A 14,439-nucleotide genomic window follows, 5' to 3' on the forward strand; every position below is an offset into this window, starting at 1 on the left:
CTTTGTCTAAGGCTGGTATTATCTTGTTAAATCATTACATAATTTATTGTACCTTTAAAAATAGTCTTAAAAAAATTACACCTTATTTGAAGGTTATGAATATAATAAATTTACAAACAATATTTGCTCCATCTCTTGATAAGGAAACACCTAGATCACTCATAACATAAAGTTATCAATCATATGTTGTATTACATCAGCCCCATCAGATTGTAAAGAATAAATTTGTACCTGAAAAAAGAAAATATAACATCAACGTTACATTTTTTATTTTAGAAAGTAAACATGACGTTATAATCTTAGTTCAACTTATGACATTATTAATAAGTTTCGAAATCGAAACATTTTATCCCGCAAAACCTTGCTCAAATAATCTTAGTGAGAGCTTGCCTGAATGGTATTATGTGCCATTATACGTTGTGTGCTCCTGCCAAAGTCCACATCTACCCTTTCCCACCTTAGCTTACTCAAACCTTTCATCATTTCCTCTGTTTTTATCAAAACACATTAAAAATAAAATGAGTTAAACTAGTTTAACAAAGTTGAATTGTTTCAACTCTTACCTTCCATATTGGCTGTTTTGCTTCTTTTCACTTGTACCAATGTTGTCGGGGAGGATGTGGTTTTGTCTTGATAATCAACCGTTTGTATTGAATCTGTCGTCTCTAAAATGTGTGGGTAATTTTCGTTTCTTATCATAGATCGACGCTAAAAAAGAAAAAACTCATTTAGGAAATTAGCGACAGAGATCGAAAAAATATACGACGAATCTAATGTTTTTACCTTGGGGAGCTCGTGCTGCAATCGCAATGAGGATGTACTCCAACCCACGACAACTATATGACACAAGGTGATTAAGGTATAACAAGGCATTTGCAAAAAATTCTATTTTGAAAGACAAATTTGTTTGTTATATATATATAAAAAGAGAGGATACAATCAAATCGTGTATTCGCATAAGCAACCCGACGCCGGAAAGACTGCAAACTAGATCTGCAATGACAAAATGAATCAAAAGACATGTTCTTCAAAAAAAATCATACTGAAATAGTCAAGTGCTATTAGTTGGAATCGAAACTAGACTTGACCTCTTAATTCAATACATTTTCTTATTTAAGCTACTATTTATTTTTTCTAAAACTTGGGTTTTTTATAGTAAAAATTGAATATTAAACATTTAAACTCTTATTAATAAAATGACATTTGAACTATTAGTAACAATAATAATAATAATACTTACATGAATGGGAGATCATCGCTATCTTTCGTCATTCGAATTAAGAGAGGAGGCAATCCATGGCGACGACCATCGTTCAAAAACAAATGTTTTCCCGATCTTCCAAGAATCCCCGATACACCAGCCGCAGCCTTCTCCATGGCATAAGAGCCACAAAATGCTGGTGCCTGTTTATGTCCCCTACAACCCAAATGAGGGGTTGCAACCGTTATAAAATTCACAGGCTCCAAACCCGCAATTGTCCCCTTCGCTTCTTCCTCTTCTATAAATATTATTCCCTTTTCGTGATTTTCCTCGGTCGTGGTTTTCTTATAAAGCTTAGCTACAGCATATCTTGCTATAAGACCGCCAAGAGAATGTCCTACAAAAGATATCTTCTCGAGGTCTGGATAACAATCTACTACCTTCAATACTTCATCGGCTAATCTCTTCCCCATTACATCAACGCCATCGAATGTTTGCATCGAGTGGTTACGTTTACTACCTGATTTACACAATCGAGACAAAAGTAAACTCTCGAGTTTTATAAATTTTGTAATAGAATTCGTTACATTTGTTCAAACTTACAATGGACTATAATGTCATTTGGGTACTTCTTTAAGAATTGTTTAGCAGCATATCTCCAATCTTTAGCACTGCCGAATAAGAGAAAATAATATATGTAAAAACTATTAAACCTGTTTTTTTTTCAAGTTTACTTAATTTAAATGATTAATAGATTTACAAGAATTAATTCAAATCTACATTTAATTGTTGTTTAGATTGAGTATGTGAATTTTGTTACTCAAGCATGAAAAAAGGAATAAAATGAGCTATTTAGTTAATGAATTTGAATCTAAAATATTGATTTGATTATCCGATGAGGAATAAAATTAGGTGTTTAATTGATGAGTTTGAATATATAATAAATTTGATTATCGGATATTCACCATCATTCATTAATGAATCTCATTTGTTGGTCCACTTAATATATTTTTAACTTTTTTATTAAAAAAAAGTTATTTAATTATTTAAATAATATTAATGAATTATTTAAATTAAAATAAAATAAAATTTTAATAATAATTACAATAACTAAAAATAATATAATTATATATTAATAATAAAATTATAATAAATTAATTCAAATATAAAAACTTAAAAATAAATAAACAATTTTATATAAAAAATATATTTAAAAAATATTAGAAAAATTAAATATAAAATATTTTAATAAAAATTGTTAATACAAAAATTATATCACGTTATAGTATACAATATTGAGTAAAATTTGTTATATTTAATTTAATCTATTATTAATATATAACATTTTAAAAACTTTGTCTTAGGATAAATAATTTTTATTTATAATTAATTAGTAAAAATTTGAAAAATTCAACTATATTTCATAAAAATAATGTTATAAAATTAACATTATATTTTATTAAATGTTATATTTTATTAAATTATATTGTACAAAATTATTTAAAATTAATAATATTTTATATTTTTAATTAAACAAAATATAATAAAAATAAAATCAAGATATTAATTCTAATTTCAATTAAAAAAATATTAATAATTTCTCTTTTATGAATTTAAACATTATCCATAAGAATAAGATTGATTAATATTTTTAATAAATATCAATAATATTCATTCTTTTCACAAATCCTAAACTGCTTTATAAATTAAGATGTATAAATTATAAATTATTTTATTATATATGATAAAATAAATGCTAACAAGTAACAACCACTCCCCTACTTTATACTTTATGTTGTTTGGGAAAAATATGTTTGATTTTATCTAAAGAAACTACTTTTTATCCTCAAAACAATTTTTTTCTTTAAAATAAATAAAAATCCTAACTCAAAGAGTTTTCACATATGACTTGATCATCAATTAATTTATTACACTTATTTCTCCTTAAATCATGTTCACTCTTTATATCACGAAATCACATCAATTTAACATATGATCCAATTCAATTTTGAGTAGGTGTAAAATTAAATTCTAAATTTTACCTTCCGGTGATCCCATTCACCATAACTACAAGATGATTCGGCCGGTAATTCTTTCCGGCGCCGGCGGCTGCAGACTCCATGTCTAGATTTTCATTGACGTCCGACTTCTCGACGGTCGGAACTCCATAATCCGATCTGAAACAACCAAATTTAGACAGAGACGAAAGCCGGGTCTTCTTCTTCTTCATCATCATCCCGATCTCTCCTCCATTCGAATTCTTCCCCGGAGCTCTCTCTCCGGTTAAACCCTCTGTACGCGGACTGATTCGCACCTCTCCCGAAGCCATTACCGATTTCTGGGTTATGTAATTAAACTTATGCTCGATCCAGTCATACAGAGTTTACAGTGGTTCATCGGAGAATCTAGTGAGAGAAAATGAAGCCGTCGGTCAAAGTGAAGAAGAAGAAGAAAGAGGAGAGAGACTGAGAGAGAGACTTGGAGGGTTTATGTAGTTAGTTATATGTCACGTTGGTTACCAAATTGGGACCGGCGTCCCCACTGTACATTGTTTTCTTTTTTTTTTGTTTAAACGTTAATATTTATTTATATTAATAATTAATTAAATACACCTTTTTAATGCAAATAATGACCGGTCACTCGTTAATATTTTAAACAAAATGATGTGAATATGATTGGTAAATGTCTGTGAAGAGATAAAAAAAAGATTAAACATATAATTATTGATACTAAATTTCATTTAAAAGATATTAGGAATGCAAAGTTTTTGTTTTTTGTTTTTTTGTCTTTGAAATGGTATAAAATGATCTTGCTATTTATATAAACTAAATGAAATAAATTTTAGATTTACTAACATGATAAAAGTTTAATTAATGGGTTGTAAACCCACCAAAAATTTGAAAATGAAATTCAAAATATATTATGTAATTCTTCTAAACATATAGAAGGATAATTGAAAGACTTTTATATTTTTTTGCACTTATTTAAATAAAGAAAATGTACAATATTATTAGGTATCTTTTATCATATGAAAATTATTCGGTCTTAATTACATAAAAATATAACATCATTATGTATCTTAGTTAAATATATAATGAAGAAAATTAACATTAAGTTAAGATATGGGGAAATGCGTTTACATCGTACACATTACTTGTACTGTATTATTTTCTCTTTACATAAAATAACTGAGTAAAATCTCGATATCACCCTGGTCCCTGGCCGCCATGGGTTTACTTCTCATGTGGTATTTCTGTAATAAAGAACCTTGAAGTGTCTAGATATGGACTTTCACTGTCATTGGTGGGGGATTGCAGAGCTTGCAGCAGCTGTTTTCTATACATGCTTTTAATTAATTTTCTTCATGATACTTTTTTGACTTTTTATTTATTATTTTTATAAAATAATTTTAAATAGGTTAGTTTCTAGATGCAGCAATAAATATAAATATCAATTAATTATTAAATGGAAAAAATCAATAAAATCTTTGGTTGAAGTTTTACTCATCAATCAATTATGGGAACTTGCTTTCAATATCGGTGCTGCATGTTGTCCATATGCCTCTACAAGATGCTGTAGATTCAAGTCAAACAAATATTAATAAAGTTAAGAGAATGGAGAAATCAGTAAATTTATAAATACTAGTTATTGATCATTCATTTTAAATAATTAGAAAAATATCTTATTTGACTAAATAATTGTCTATTTATATTATATTTTTCTCTCAAGTATCGCAGACCACATGTTCGGAGCGAGCATTACAAATGATATTAGAGTTAATCCGAAAACAATAATTAAGTCTCGTGTTGGTGTATAAATTGGGAAGATTATGAGGTTGAATATTGAGAATCAAATAAAATTATGTATGTGAGCCTAGTCTCAGACTGTTCTAGCGTAAGTGTGCAGACTAAAAAAAAGTTAATAATAATTAGTAAACCTAATAGGCTAAATTTACCTAATAGGTTACAAATATTTATCTACTAAGTGAAGAAAATAACTTATGGACGTGGGATATTTATTAAATTAGATTTAAAAAAATTAATATATATGGGGCAGCCCAATAGTGGCATTGCCTAGTCCAAATCATGAGACTGAATCAATGAACAAACACATTGGAGTACTGGACAACTCTTTTTAATAAGCAATTTTTGTTATTCAATTATCATAATATTAATAACAATATTGTCCTAACACCACCTAGAAACTTCAAATAGACTATGGAAAAAAATATATGTAATTAATAAAATTGTTAGTATATAATATAATAATATATTATGCTGATATATTATTAATATTTTAATATATTATATTATATTTTTTTTTATATTATTAATGTAATTTAAGTATAAATATCTTTATTATATTGAATAAAGATAAATAATATTATTATTTTTTTCAATTAATCTTCTAACATGGTATTAGAGTCAAACTTTTGTTCTTAAACTACAAATTTAGTTTTCCGTTATCTTCATCAATAGAACTATAATTATTATTATTATGATTATATTTATTATTAATATTTTTTTCTTTAATAATTCTCTTGTTTTTATTTTTTTCGGTAATCATATTTTCTGAGTTTTGTTTTCAGTTGTTATTTTATCCCAGTAATAAATGCTAATATTTTTATTGGTGTTAATTCAATTATTAGTGATTTTTACTAATTATTTAGTCAACACACTGTCATTCTCTCGTTAGAATGAGTTTTACAAGTGTTGTTTCACCCAGCATTCTATTCTCATAAGATTTTACCTTCTTCGCTAGTTTTTTTTAATGCAACACAATGTCATCCCGTCATTGGATGGATTTCGAGACTCGTGAGTAACTTTGAAGTTCATTCGGTTGTTTTTTTTCACCCCAGCATTCAATGTCATGGGATTCTATCTCTTCATTGGTTTATCAGTCAACACACTGTTATTCTATAACTAGATGAAGCTCAAGAGTTTATGAAGCTTGAAAAATACATTATCAACATTTTAATATCTAATCTTTAACTTTAAACTGTTCAAATATTTTTCATCTTTAGTTTGAAAAGAAATATTAGAATATAAGATAATATATATATAAGATATTATCATAAATTATGATAATATCATTATTATATTATATTATAATTTAATGTAACGTAGTAGAGTATCTAATTCCATATAATTTCTTCTCATGTTCTAACAAAAATAATGGGCATAAATTTCAAACCTAAGATTGTAAAGATCAATGAAGAAATTATGAAAGTTCCATCCAAATTAATTTATTGGCGGACAATTTTCTATTAGCAGCGGTTGTTAGAATGTAAATTATTATATATTATAACATCAGTATTTCTAGAAATCGAAAGTTATCAAGAAAATAGAGTTTGTCTTGCACTATTGAGAAGGCGGCTTTCACTTTTTCTTCGTCTTACAATGTTTTTTTTTGTTTTTTTTTCAAACACGTCACAATAATTAACTAATTATGCTTAAGTAATTAAATATTAACATGAAAGGGACTATTAATCCAGATTCCAGAAGCAGTCACATTTTGAATAAATATAATAAATTGACCAAGTATTTAAAAATATTTATAAATTGGCCATCTACTATTTGAATCTTACAATTTAGGAATATCATTAATCACGGGTAAATAAAAGATTGAAGTATTAAAATAATAACAAAATATTAAGTTAAGTCCAGCTAATCGATTGATTAGTCTTGGTCCTCTACTCCTCTTTGACCTTCTTCACATATTCACATATGGGATTTATTAAATAATTTAACATAATTATTTTATTATTATTTATTATTGATTATATCATTTAACTTATTAATTAAAAATATTTAAATTTAATTATAATTTTTCTTTTTGAAAAAGTTTAATTATTAATATTTTGTAATAATTTGAGTAAGTTTGATTCAGCTTAATGACACAAACATATTGAGCTTATTAGCATATGTTTATTTAACTGTTGTTAATGGTGTATAAACTTAAAGCCTTATTTATTTTATATATTTATAATATTATTTAATAATTAATATAATATTTATTTATTTAAATTTAAATTTAAAAATATTTATTTAATAAAAGCTAAAATAGTAAATCATCTTAATTTATTATATATATATATATATATATATATATATATATATATATAATATTTTGATTTTTTTTAATGATTTTACTATAATAAAACTTCACTTAATATAAATATGTTATAATTTTTGTAAGTATAAAAAATAATTATAAACAATATATATATATATATATCTATTAAATTATACACCCTTCTAAACACACCTAAAAAAACGAAATAAAAGAAAACAAAAACGTTATTAAATAGTTATCAAACTCTTAATTACTCGAGAGATAAACGATTAACTTCCCGATGGACTCTACCGAACGATCATTTAAAATTTGAAGATATTATTATTAAATATTTTAATAAAAAATTATTATATGATATTTTATCCATGTTTTAATTTATTTTAATTTCAAATATTATATTTATTTTTCAATTTGTACCGATAACATACACATAATAAATGAGTTTATTTATTAACATTGTTTTTTGTTTTTGTTAAAAACTTAAATCATTTATATTTATTAAAAAATGATTATTTGTTTAATTTAAAAAATTATCAAAAAATAACTTTTTTAATCTATTTTTTATTATTTAAAATTTTAACTAATTCAATCATACATTTTTTTATCATATAAAACATAAAAAAAAATTTATTTTTTTTATTTTATTTTACAAATTTTCAATTATATAATAATAATAATAATAATAATAATACATACTAATTTTTAAATAAACATAACTTTTTTTTAATTATTATTGCAAAAATTGTTTTTTCAAGAAAATCACTCACTTCCTAGTCTCCTTGACTATTTTTTGTGTTAGAATATGCACCACCATCTAGTTTGATTTGAGTTTTTTATTTAAAATCTAATCATTCAATTTTTTCTCAAAATATAATATATATATATATATATATATATATCAACTTCTTTATTTTTTTACACACAAATATTTGATAAATTTATTATATATATATATATTATTATTACTAATATAACAATTTTATATAAATATATAAAAAAGGAAATAAGAAGAGATTAAATGATAAAGAATAAATAAAAAAATATTAAAATGTGATGAAAAAAATGGTGAGATTATATGATTAAACTCTTAAAGGAAAGGTAAAAGAAAAATTACTCTTAACTCAAAATGTGTTTAATTATTAATTTTAAATTAAATTTTTAAATAAAATTATTGTACCAAATTATTACTATAAAAAATTTACATAGATTAAAAACTGAATTATAAAATTGTCATGATGTTATATTCTTATATTATAATATTTGATAGAAAGAAAAAGTCTCACCCATAAAATAATTCAACTAATTTGCCTACACCGTCCAATTAGAAAACTTGTTTGTTGAGATTATTTAAAAAAGTCTCACCCATAATCAAGGTTGCAGTAATCGGTAATCGGACATTAATCGACATACACGGATTAATGATTAATTGGATTAATCGGGATTAATCGAAATTAATCGAATTAATCGTTTTTAGCCTAAACTCATTATTTTTTAAGAATAATACTAAATTAGTAAATTTCATTCATAAAAACACACCCAAATTCATACAGAGTCACGTTGGATATTAAAATTATCGTCCAAAAGCATATAAAGTTATAAACTAAAGTCTAAAAAGTCTAAAACACGTCCACAAATGGTAGAGTAACCTAAAGAGTGGGTTTTCAAGAGATTGATGATTTGAAATAAGCCCTTCAAGTAAAAGATTATTTTGAAATAAGCCCTTAAACTATCGGGTCAAACCCAATTTAATCAGGTTGACCGTTGACCAGGCCGTTGACCGATTTTTAGAAAAAACGAAACGTTTTTTTCCGATTTCCGATTAATCGCGGATTAATCCCGTTTTTTTGCATGCTTGCCCATAATAAACAACTTTTATATTAGATATATCTAATAACTTGATTATCACAAATTAAAGAACGGTTAAAAATAACTTAACCCAGTTAAATATTATTTTATTTTTTATTTATCAAATCACTTAATTCATTAATTTAAATAATAAAATATTTTTAATTTTACCACTATATATTTATAAACTTTTAAACTTTTTACCAAACTAAAATCTACCTCCTCTATATCATTTTTTTAAACCATCCATATTATTATTTTTTAAAAATTGAATTCTAAGTTTATATCCAAAAATACAATATTTAAGAAAATGGACTGCAAATCCAATAATTTCTAATCCCAATTTAACATGTACTTATTTCATTTTCAATGCTCCATTAACTTTTTTTTTTTTAAGTTCTCTTTTGTTAGAATATATAACCGAAGGCCTAATAAAATTTCGACAGTTGGACCTTAATTAATCTAATTTTTTTCTTTTTATAAATAATGCAGCAATTCTTCCAACCTCTAGTTTTAATGTTGATAATTTTATTTTAACGTTATTGAATTATGTATTTATAACCTTTTTTTCTTACTTAATAAAAATATTGTTTTGACTAAAAAAACAAACCAATATGTTAAAAGACTTATTATGGTATACTTTGAGAGTTTACTAAAATTAAAATTGTTAAAATTCTTCAGATTTGTAAGATTTTATTAGTTAAATCGAAATTATAATTGTTTTAATTAAACTGTTTAAGATGATTAAATGCATTCTATATATAAAAGTGTTAGATTAAAAATATAATAAATAAATCTCAATGGATTTGTTCAAAGTATAAAATCAACTTTGTGAATTTACTTTTTTGACAAAATAGGTTAAGTTTGTGACACATAAAAAAACACAATAATGAACATTTTACAAATAATAATTTCAAAAATATATTTTATTTTCTAAAATTACTTCCGGACAACTGAATACAAATACATTTAAAAAGATTTGATGGTTTCATTTTGACAGCAATCGGTTGAATGAATTCAATGCAAATTGATAGTGTAGATTTCATTTTATGATTGAAACCGACCAATTGATTTCAGTGGTAAAATAGTTGTGAAAGGTTTAGGCATTTATATATAGACTTCAAAATCAAATTTGGGGTCTTAATTTTCTTTGCTTTTTCATTTCTTATTGTTTTGTTTAAAGTTGGTTGGTGTAATGATCATTACAGAATCTCTTATACCTTTAATAAAAACAGTCTCAAAAAATTGCTCCTTATTTGAAGATTATCAGTATAATAAATTTACTAAGAGCAACTCCAACGGGTACGCAAATCCCATTATGCGTGCCCTTTTTCACTCCAACCGGACACCATTCGCAAACCCAAAATGCGTTTGGATGTCTCTCTCTCCTCCAACCAACCTATATTTGGGTTTTTACTGTTCATCCCCCATTTTGGCCATTTTTTTAAAATGGCCCTCAATCTATTTTCTTTTTATTTTTTTATATATAACCTTATATATCTATAATCAAAATTAAACTTTAAACTTATTTTTTTCTTTTTAAGATAAAAGTTATAATATTTTTAAATGTATAGTTAAATTATTAAATTATATTATATTTAAAATTTTATCTAATTTATTTTATAATTACGAATAAACATATAAATTTATTTTTTTATTAATAATGTTTGTTTATTTAAATGTATTATTTAATTATTTTTGTTATGTATGAATTATTAATATATAATTAATTTTATTAAATGAATAAGAAAAGATTGGGGTTAAATATGTGAAGTTGATAAATATATAGATAATATTAATAAGGTTAAAAAGTTAGTGTAAAAAAAGAATATTCTAAGAATATTCTTTTGGGTTTGGAAATGAATTTTTGGGTTGGAGATAAATTACTGTTTGATGTGACGTTTACTGCATTTTGGGTTTAAGAATGGGTTTATGGGTTGGAGATGGTCTAACACTAGATCTTGATAAATAAATAACTAGAGAACTCTCATAACATAAACTTATCGATCATATGTTGTATCACATCATCCCCATCGGAATGTAAAGAATAAATTTGCACCTGAAACAAGAAAATCCAACACAAGTGTTATAAATTTTATTTTATAAAGTTAACATGGTCTACAATCATGACCTTATTAATAAAATCGAATTCAAATATTTTACAAGAATGTTTTGTTTGTGTTTTTAACATCATTAAATTAATTATTAATGAGAATGAACAAAAAAAAATGGTCCAAATATTATGTTAATTTTAGTGAGAGCTTGCCTGAATGGTATTATGTGCCATTATACGTTGTGTGCTCCTGCCAAAATCAACATCTACCCTTTCCCACTTTAGCTTACTCAAACCTTTCATCATTTCCTCTGTTTTTATCAAAACACATAAAAAAATGAGTTAAACTAGTTTAACAAAGTTAAATTGTATTAACTCTTACCTTCCATATTGGCTGTTTTGCTTCTTTTCACTTGTACCAATGTTGTCGGGGAGGATGTGGTTTTGTCTTGATAATCAACTGTTTGTACAGACTCTGTCGCCTCTAAAATGTGTGGGTAATTTTTATTTCTTGTCATAGATCGACGCTAAAAATGAAAAAACTCATTTAGGAAATTAGCGACAGAGATCGAAAAAATATACGACGAATCTAATGTTTTTACCTTTGGGAGCTCGTGCTGCAACCGCAATGAGGATGTACTCCAACCCACGACAACTATATGACACAAGGTGATTAAGGTATAACAAGGCATTTGCAAAAAATTCTACTTTGAAAGACAAATTTGTTTGTTATATATATATATATAAAAAGAGAGGATACAATCAAATCGTGTATTCGCATAAGCAACCCGACGCCGGAAAGACTGCAAACTAGATCTGCAATGACGAAATGAATCAAAAGACATGTTCTTCAAAAAAGATCATACTCAAAGAGTCTAGTGCTATTAGTTGGAATAGAAACTAAACTTGACCTCTTAATTCAATACATTTTCTTATTTGAGCTACTATAATTTTCTTATAGTAAAAATTAATATTAGACATTTAAACTCTTATTAATAAAATGACATTTGAACTATTAGTAACAATAATAATAATAATAATACTTACATGAATGGGAGATCATCGCTATCTTTCGTCATTCGAATTAAGAGAGGAGGCAATCCATGGCGACGACCATCGTTCAAAAACAAATGTTTTCCCGATTTTCCAAGAATCCCCGATACACCAGCCGCAGCCTTCTCCATGGCATAAGACCCACAAAATGCTGGTGCCTGTTTATGTCCCCTACAACCCAAATGAGGGGTTGCAAACGTTATAAAATTCACAGGCTCCAAACCCGCAATTGTCCCCTTCTCTTCTTCCTCTTCTATAAATATTATCCCCTTTTCGAGATTTTCCTCGGTCGTGGTTTTCTTATAAAGCTTAGCTACAGCATATCTTGCTATAAGACCACCAAGAGAATGTCCTACAAAAGATATCTTCTCGAGGTCTGGATAACAATCTACTACCTTCAATACTTCATCGGCTAATCTCTTCCCCATTACATCAACGCCATCGAATGTCTGCATCGAGTGGTTACGTTTACTACCTGAATTACACAATCAATCGAGACAAAAGTAAACTCTCGAGTTTTATAAATTTTGTTATAGAATTTGTTACATTTGTTCAAACTTACAATGAACTATAATGTCATTTGGGTACTTCTTTAAGAATTGTTTAGCAGCATATCTCCAATCTTTAGCACTGTCGAAGAAGAGAAAAGATATGCAAAGAATATTAAACCTGATTTTTTTCCATGTTAACTTAATTTAATTCAAATCTACATTTAATTGGTGTGTTATATATTAAATTGTGTAAATTCTAATTAAGAAAAAATGCATTATATATAACAAAATAAATGCTAACAAGTAACAACTACCCTTACTTAATTTGTTTGGCCAAAATATTTTAAATATATATTTCATCTAAATAAACTACTTTTTATCCTCAAAACAATGTTTTTTCTCTCAAATAGTCTAAATTATTTTTGAATAAATAAAAATCCTAGCTCAAAGGGTTTTCACATATCACTTGATCAATTAATTTATTACACTTATTTCTTCATAAATCATGTTCTTTCTCTCCAGTAATATTGGGTCGGTGTATATTTTTATTATATACACTCAATAATACAGAGCACAAATGTTAATCAATTAATTAAAAGGGATAAAAATAAAATAAAATATTAAATTTTTCTAAAGTGAAAAAAGTTATCATATTTATCACATGACACCTAATTCCTACTTATTAATTAATCTTTTTTTTTTCTTTGTAAGATTGAGATAGTTCACACTTTTATCTTAACACATTCAGATTGAGACTTTATTGAAAACAGAAAAGAAAAAACACACTATGCCCTAAGGCAAACATAACTTTGTCTAATTACCATTTTATTAAGCAAATCAATCTAACATATTATCCAATTTGATTTTCGTTAGGTGTTTTATTTTCATTAGATGTAATAACAAAAGGTTTTAGTCAATCAAGTTCCTCCACTAACTCAATCGAGTTCCTCGACTAACTCGCGGGAATTAGTGACACTCAAAATATATATGTAAAATCGTTTATAAACAAAATTAAATATTAAATATATGGTACCTTCCAATAATCCCATTCACCATAACAACAAGATGAGTCGGCCGGCGATTATTTCCGGCGCCGGCGGATGCAGACTCCATGTCTAGATTTCCATAGATGTCCGATCTCTCGACTGTCGGAACGCCATAATCCGATCTGAAACAACCGAATTTAGACAGAGACGAAATCCGGGTCTTCATTAGCTTGCTCGATTTCGTCATCCCGATCTTCGCCGGAGCTCCGTCATCGGTTAAAGCCTCTGTACTCGGACTGATTCGCACCTCTCCCGAACCCATTACCGATTTCTGCGTTCTATAATTAAACTTATGCTCGATCGATTCATACAGAGTTAGTTGACAGCTCGATCGAGTATATATATATGGTCGTCGGAGAATCTAGTGAGAGAAAATGAAGCCTCCGGTCAAAGTAGAGATGAAGAAGAAAAAAGAGGAGAGAGAGTCTTGGACGGTTTATGTAGTTATATGTCATGTTGGTTACCAAATTGGGACCGGCGCCCCCACTATACATTGTTTTCTTTTTTATTTAAACGTTAATATTAATAATTAATTTAATATACCTTTTTGATACAAATAATTACTGGTCTCATTAAGTTCAATTTTAATATACAAATAAATACGATGAATATAAATCAGATTACATTAATATTTTTCATGGCGAGCATGACTTTATGGATTGTTTGACTTTGAAA

At 26.3% G+C, this 14,439-nt stretch overlaps 2 protein-coding genes across 2 annotated transcripts; both read right to left on the bottom strand.

Annotated features, from left to right (window-relative positions):
* Window positions 1-23: 23 nt before the first annotated feature.
* On the bottom strand, window positions 24-1,736 carry LOC124927344 (lipid droplet phospholipase 1-like). The gene is made up of 6 exons (XM_047467749.1): window positions 1,241-1,736; window positions 938-993; window positions 784-836; window positions 564-708; window positions 391-488; window positions 24-231 (listed from the first exon to the last, which is right to left on the bottom strand). Exons 1-6 carry the CDS (start codon window positions 1,699-1,701, stop codon window positions 160-162), a joined length of 885 nt encoding a protein of 294 aa, XP_047323705.1. The 5' UTR covers window positions 1,702-1,736; the 3' UTR covers window positions 24-159.
* An 8,560-nt stretch (window positions 1,737-10,296) lies between these two features.
* On the bottom strand, window positions 10,297-14,179 carry LOC124927310 (putative lipase ROG1). Its single transcript, XM_047467708.1, has 9 exons — window positions 13,752-14,179; window positions 12,790-12,857; window positions 12,222-12,702; window positions 11,935-11,990; window positions 11,777-11,829; window positions 11,557-11,701; window positions 11,388-11,485; window positions 11,074-11,180; window positions 10,297-10,408 (listed from the first exon to the last, which is right to left on the bottom strand). The coding sequence occupies exons 1-8, from the start codon at window positions 14,024-14,026 to the stop codon at window positions 11,109-11,111; spliced, it is 1,248 nt and encodes a 415-aa protein (XP_047323664.1). The 5' UTR covers window positions 14,027-14,179; the 3' UTR covers window positions 10,297-10,408; window positions 11,074-11,108.
* Window positions 14,180-14,439: the final 260 nt, after the last annotated feature.

Source organism: Impatiens glandulifera, chromosome 2, assembly GCF_907164915.1.
Source record: "Impatiens glandulifera chromosome 2, dImpGla2.1, whole genome shotgun sequence".
NCBI classification, from domain to species: domain Eukaryota; kingdom Viridiplantae; phylum Streptophyta; class Magnoliopsida; order Ericales; family Balsaminaceae; genus Impatiens; species Impatiens glandulifera.